This window comes from Brachyhypopomus gauderio, unplaced genomic scaffold, assembly GCF_052324685.1.
Source record: "Brachyhypopomus gauderio isolate BG-103 unplaced genomic scaffold, BGAUD_0.2 sc141, whole genome shotgun sequence".
Lineage (NCBI taxonomy): Eukaryota > Metazoa > Chordata > Actinopteri > Gymnotiformes > Hypopomidae > Brachyhypopomus > Brachyhypopomus gauderio.
The window spans coordinates 137,501-144,367 of NW_027506962.1; the positions used below are offsets into that span (position 1 = coordinate 137,501).

The 6,867-nt window shown below is 49.1% G+C and overlaps 1 protein-coding gene across 1 annotated transcript in view; it reads left to right on the plus strand.

Moving 5' to 3' along the window:
* The window catches only part of LOC143500327 (solute carrier family 12 member 9), a 35,256-nt gene that overhangs the window by 9,441 nt on the left and 18,948 nt on the right, over positions 1-6,867 (plus strand). Inside the window, 2 exon segments of the mRNA XM_076994428.1 lie at positions 5,239-5,396; positions 6,452-6,534. Coding sequence (XP_076850543.1) covers positions 5,239-5,396; positions 6,452-6,534 — 241 coding nt within the window.

Genomic DNA, 6,867 nt, shown 5'->3' on the forward strand with positions numbered 1-6,867 from the left:
GTCACACACACGGACGCACGCAGCGCTCACACAGTTTGATGTCCGACTGTTCTGACATGCGTACCGTTCAGATCAACCAATGATCTGAATGCGATATTACAAACACACACACCCCTTGAACTCTTCAGCCATTAAAAAAAAACTAAATTTAATGAATTAGTTGCTGTCATGGATATTTAGTAATCTAGTGTTGTACACAATTACTGATCACACACTTCAGCGCTACCGTATAATTGCATGTAGTCGTTTGTTTCCGGGTGTGGGTGTTTCCCTTGTGTGACTTCTTGCTTACAGATGGTAATCGGGGTGTTTGTGCACGTGTGTGCACCTGTGTGTGGCATGTGCTTGTGAAAGGGTTGGTGTGCGCCTACAGATGGTGATGCTTGCACATGCCTGGGTCTGTCTTTGTCTTCTGCCATTACTCTCTCTTGTACACCTACACCCTGTGTACACGTGTGCATGGTTCAGATCCGGAATGGATAATGTTTGATCCGAGTTCTGTCTTTGTTTCAGCGCAGCTGGGTGTCTAAACGCCACTAAACATCGGCTTTCAGAATCCTGACGTGGGAGTGGGTCTGCTGTAATCAGGAGGTTTTCCTCACTTAGTCGTGTCTTGTTTCTGTCATTGTTCCTGGTCAGAGAACAGTACCATAGATCCGAACGAGGACGGGTCGTTTGGAGAGACCTTACCATGTCCACTAGAAACTAGAGGCGTAAGGTACTCTTCTCAAAAAATCCAATATCTTTTTCAAAGCTACATCATTACTGGTCCAACTGTAATTAGTGTCATCTGGTAACACTTAGGATGAGATGGGGTAGAGTTTCATGATTATGATGGATTTCTTCACACTGAAGTGGTTGTAGCTGCATAGATCGTTACGTATCTGAGTAAACGAGGCAGTTTGCTTGTAGCCCTGATACTGTACGGATGGCAGGAAACCCCCAAATCAGTGTGGAGTTCTGCAGCTGTAGTCCCGTCCTCACGCACATGGGGTACGGGACCTCCAGGGAAGGAACACCGTAATCCTGCCGGTGCTTGTGGGGGCGAGACTGAGGGGGTCACCCCGATCGCCCCCTTAGTCAGCTTGAGGCTGTCAGGGAGGACGAGGCAGAGGCGGTAACGCCACCCGTGACACGCCACCTGTCCTTCCGTGTCCCGCACGTGAGGGGACGGGGCAGGTGGAGGAGTCATGGGGGTGGTGGATGAAGGGAGTGCAGGGTTTCTGCTCCATTAGTGGCTTCAATTAGTCCGGCTGAAATATTTGATATGAAGAACCCGCGAGTTTTTATTAAAGCTATCAATCAACGTCTCATCAGCGGGGTCTCGGGATGTCAGTTGACAATCGCCGTGGAGACCGTCTCACGGTCGCCTTGGTAACAAAAGCAGTGTAAATGAGGCTGGTGATTAAATTATAATGGTCTATCCTCAAGGGAACAGAAAAAATTGTAAAGATTCTCTTAATTTTGATTGTTTTATGGTGAAAGGCATAAGGGGTAATTTACTGACAGCACACAAAGCTGCCAATAGATGGCAGTGTTTCTTACTGGCTGTCAGAATCAGTTGACTGCTCCTCTCGTGTCTTACATTTACTGCTTTTTGGACCCCTTGAATATGTGTGCATGGTCACACACCACACACACACACCACAGTAACAATTGGAGCAATAGGAGCTTAATGGCAGCCTGAGGGGGATTTGGAATACAATATGTTTTTGACGTTGTGTCTCGGTTTCAATATTCTGCCTCAGTTGTCTGCCACATATATGAGAAAACAAGATGCATTTGGAAGATAATGAAAACTTACTTCCTGATTTTCAACAACATTTTTTTGACCAGGCTTGTCAAAACGACACATGTGGCCAGTCTGAAACTGCCTCTTTGCAGTCTAACTGTGTTTGTGGTGAGGGGGGGGGGGTGTTCATACAAATACTATGTGTCTGAAACCCTTCACAGCAATTTTGATTTGTGTGTGTGTGTGTGTGTTACATTTTAAGATGCAGAGAAGGTAGTGTGGCAATTTCAAGTAATGCTAGATGTTGGAGAAACCACCAGGAGGAACACACGACCAAGAGAACGTGGGAGATTAATGCCCAGGTTGTCCTGGTCGTGACTGGGGCACTTTGGGGCTCTTAACCCTAACCTGGAGAGGTCCCACAGGTCCCTGGAACCCCCCCACACCTGACCTCAGTTCAGTGAAATATCGCCCGCTCAAACTGGGGACGGCAGGCACCTCCACAACTGCTTTCGTTTGAAATGTTTTCCCAACATAATAATTCAGTTTATGAACTACACACTTCATTTGGCACCTTTTTACCAATCACATTACTTTTTCAAAGCCAAGTTATTGCTGGTCTGACTGTGATTAGTATTACCTGGTAACACTGATGAGGAGGAAGAATAGAGTTTAGAGATGATGATGGTGAAGGATGTGGGTATTAGACTCTGAGTCCTTTCGTGACTGATGGCACAACTCTGACCCCCTTTTTGGGAGGGCGCACGCATGTGTGAGCGCTGTGATTCTGAAGCCTTTCAGTTAATCCTCATACTAATCGTGTTTGTGTTGTAGAAGCTTATATTTCATTATGGAACCAGTGCTTAATTGTAATAATTCAAATCTGCCACCCTTCTTTGTTCAGCTATCTCGAAACACACAGCTCTCCTCCCACACACACACACACAGCTCTCTCCTCCACAAGTTGCTCTGGTCTGCTAACCCCTTCTGACACATACACAGCTCTCGCTCTCTCTCTCTCTCCTCTCTCTCTCTCTCTCTCTCTCTCTCTCTCCTCTCTCTCTCTCTCTCTCTCTCTCTCTCTCTCTCTCTCATCTTCTCTCTCTCTCTCTCTCTCTCTCTCTCTCTCCAAGCACAGCAACAAGTCCAGCTATTTCTCCTCTTTTGCCTCCTCTGTCTCTCTGCTGTCGGGATGCAGTCCTCCACTCATCCTTCCTCAATCCCTCGCTCCCTTTGTCTCTCTCCTCCCTCTCTCCTCATCCCGCTATCACACTGCTGCAGAGAACTAGAATCTGGCTCCACTCCTCCTTTTGGTGTCCCTCCCTCGTTTCTCTCTCTCCCTCTCCCTCTCTCAGTGCTGAAGCGTGAATGAGCGCAGGACTGAGGGAGAGTGTGATGGAAGAGGAACAGAGATGGGGACGATAAAGAAGAGTGATTCCAAACAAACCAAACAAGGAAGATGGGAGAATTCAGAAGGAACAGCGCTTCCTCACACACCCGACGTGCACGTACCAAACACGTGCACACCTACAACAACCACCCCCTCCTGCACACAACACAATGCACAGTGTGCTGCGTGAGACCAGGAGAAAGAAATGAATTGAAGAATTTCAGAAAGCATATAATACCAAGTGTAAGAGAGGGAGAGGGTTCATGAGAGGGGTGATACAAAACGGAGAGAGAGATGAGATGAGAGGAGAGGGAGAGAGTGATGGGGGGAGCGTGGGGGAGATGAGAGTGCAGTGAAGATCTCTCCTGGGGTTGTTAACTATTGATCCCATTTAATGATCCAGCACTAGAGTTCTCCAGGGAGCACTTAACTCAAAAATCACTCACCCCCCCCCCCCCCCCCCCCCCCCCCCCCCAACTTCTCTCTCGCTCTCTCTTCTCTCTCGCTCCCCCCCCTCTCATTTCTGGCTCACTCCTGCACTCTGTCCCAGTCTCTCTGTCTGGCTTTAAGCCCTCTCTCCCTCCCTCTTTATCTCTCTCTGATTGTTTCATTCTTGTCGTTTTTATTTCCCTCCTGTGATGGTACTCCACCTTTAATAGTCTGATGATCCAGACAGATGGACACACACGTCGCACTCCCTCCCTCGCTCGGGCCAGACTCACACACACAGACCCAGCCTCCTGTGCGTCCTGAATCAGCGGTGAAACACCCATAACTGCAGTACCGTGTAGTCCAGATGTGGCTGGAGAGATGGATCACATTAAGATGTCATCTTAATGCCTGTTAATTGTGGCCATCTTGTCGGGTCACTATACAATGCAAAGCTTTCCTGTTCTCTCTCTCTTTCTCTCTCTCTCTCTCTCTCTTTCCTCTCTCACACACACATCTATAATTATACCAGTAGCTCCTTCTAAATCAATATTAAGAGAAATGTGCGTGTTGAGTTGAACTGTCCCCTTACATTTTCTCACACTCTCATAAGCACGCTTTCTAATAACTGTTGGCAGCCGTCAGTGTTGGATAAATTCTCCACCTGCATATGAAACTAATTTCTAATAACAGATATTGACCACACACACACACTACTGCACGAAAGCCCACTGGCAATTTTCCATTTTGTGCCGGTGATATTCACCTGACTCCAGCGTCTTTGCGTTAAAGCTGTGTGTGGGGGGTGTGTCTGCCTGAAATAATTGTGTGTTCAGATCGTTGGTTGGTCTGAACAGTAATTAATAGGCCTGTGATGATAAGTACTAAAACTGTTCGACCTGAAAGAGAACGAGCAGAGAGTGGTGATGAGGGGGGGAGAGAGAGGGAGAGAGAGAAAGCTAGACAGAAAGTGAAATGTAGACAAAATGCAGATTTGATTGCTTCATTCTTACTGGTACTGAAAAGATTCTTATGGTTCCACCACCCCTTGTTTCTTCCCCTCATATTCCTCTCTCTCCTTCTACCCTCTGTCTCTCTCTTTCTGTGATGATTACACATGCTACTTTTTAATGAAGCAAATTACAGAAAAGCTTAAAGCCCTTTTAGGCGCGGAGGAGAGGGCCTCTCGCAAGAGCTCCGCCCACACAGTAGTGTGTGCTTTACAGGTCTGTGGTTTCTACCTGTAACAACCCCCCACCTGATGGATCTGTTCAGAACCCTTGCGTCCATTAACCCCGCCCCCCCGACGCTGTCCCCGCCTGACCCAGCAGCCCCCCCGACAGGTTGATCACTAGATGCTCAGAGTCGCTGAGTGCGTTGGAGTCTGGGGGTCCGGAAAGACTTTATCTCTCTCTGTGTGTGTGTGTGTGTGTGTGTGTGTGTGTGTGTGTATGGAGGGGTTCAGTCGTGCAGGAGGAGGGGCCACAGCACAAAAGAGACACATTTATCTCACTTGCTCGCTTTTTTTCCCTCTCCTCCTGCTCACTCCGTCTCTCTTAACTGAATTTAAAGGGGCTTTATTAGCGTGGGCTGGTCAGCTGACGTACGGCGGGCTGTGTCCTATTCCACAAAGATAAACACGGTCGGTAATATTAGTACCTGCTCCCTCTGTCTCTTCCCCCTCCAGAGTCCTGTTACAGAGCGACTACAGTTTTCTGCGGGACATAAACGTGTGGCATCCCTTCGTGCCCATCGGCATCTACTCGTCCACGCTGTCTGCGGCCATGAGCACCCTGATCGGAGCCTCACGCATCCTCTACGCCCTCGCCAAGGACGACCTGTTTGGTGAGCTACACCCTTTGCTGCTTTGTGGGAGGGGCTCAGGGTGTAGTTGTGAGTATTTTTTTGTGTTTGCGTGGAGGTGTGTGGGTGCATGCAAAGGCACCACTGCTGTGGCCAAAGGTATGTTGAATGTTGTTAAGTGGGGGAGTTGTGGTGGGCTTTGCTGTGGGGGTCCCAGGGCGGGATCACGGGGGGGGGGAGGGGGGGGGGTTAACGGGGGATGGGGTGGGCAGAAGGCCCCCAGGGTGCGTGGAGGTCGGTGGCCATATCTCTCTGCCCACCACAACCTCGCTGTGCAGTGCACCTGCTCTTTTTTGTGCATTCCACACTTCATTATAGTCTATTGTACATCATATTACTGCTGAAATAATGAAAGCGCCGTCCAATCAGTGATTTTGGTCTCCTGTGAAACACACAGGACCCTCCCTCTGCCTGTCTCCCTCTCTCTGCCTGTCTCCCTCTCTCTGCCTGTCTCCCTCCTCTGCCTGTCTCCCTCCCTCTGCCTCTGTCTCCCTCCCTCTGCCTGTCTCCCTCTCTCTGCCTGTCTCCCTCCCTCCCTCTGCCTGTGTTTGTGGACATGCGCGTGTTTGTGCATATGGGTGGATGCTTGGATGAAGGTAAATGAGAATGCAAGAGATGTAGTTCTCATATTTTTATCTCTCTCTCTCTCTCTCTCTCTCTCATTTGCTTCTCTTCCTCAGGTTATGGGGATTGTACATGGGGCAGATGGGTGGAAGATGTGTTTGTGGCGAGTTTAGTGGGGCAGGGTGTGTGTGTGTATGGAGAATGGGTATTGGTTGTGGTACGAGGTGTGTGGTAGGGAATAGAGTGCCAAGTCTGTGTGCGGGAGAGGAAGGGGTGGGTAATGAGTGTGTGTTCGTGTGTGTGTGTTAGACGGGGCAGACCTGAGTGTCCGTCCCTTCAGTTGCTATTGTTTGTTAAAGATGGATTGACTGTGTTAAGCTGGTGTTAGTGTGGTGTTTGTCTTTTTTCATACTTTCTTTTCTCTTTAAAATCTTTCCTTATGCCCCAATCTCCTCCCTCCTTCCCCCCCACAGGTACAGTCTTGTCTCCCGCTAAGAAGACCTCGAGCAGTGGGAATCCCTGGATCTCAGTCCTCATCTCCTGGTTCCTCGTGCAGGTGAGCGAGGCATAAATAAAGTGAAATGGTGTGTAGTGAGGTAAAAGCAGAGAGTTGAACAAGGGTGTATGATTGAAGAACTGAGGAGAGGCACATGACAGGAACTTCACCGGGGGAGCGACGCTCTCCATCCCCATAGGCAACCCCCCCCCCCCCCCCCCCCCCCCCCTCTCAGTTCTAATGAATGATTTACATGTTGACGACACGTGTGTGTGTGTAATTACTACCTGAAGCCGAGAGGAAGTAAGATGGAGGCAGAAGGGCATGATTGATGGGATGGGGGCGTGTAGATACAAGGATGGACAGAAGAAATGAAACCAAGGTGCCGTTGGA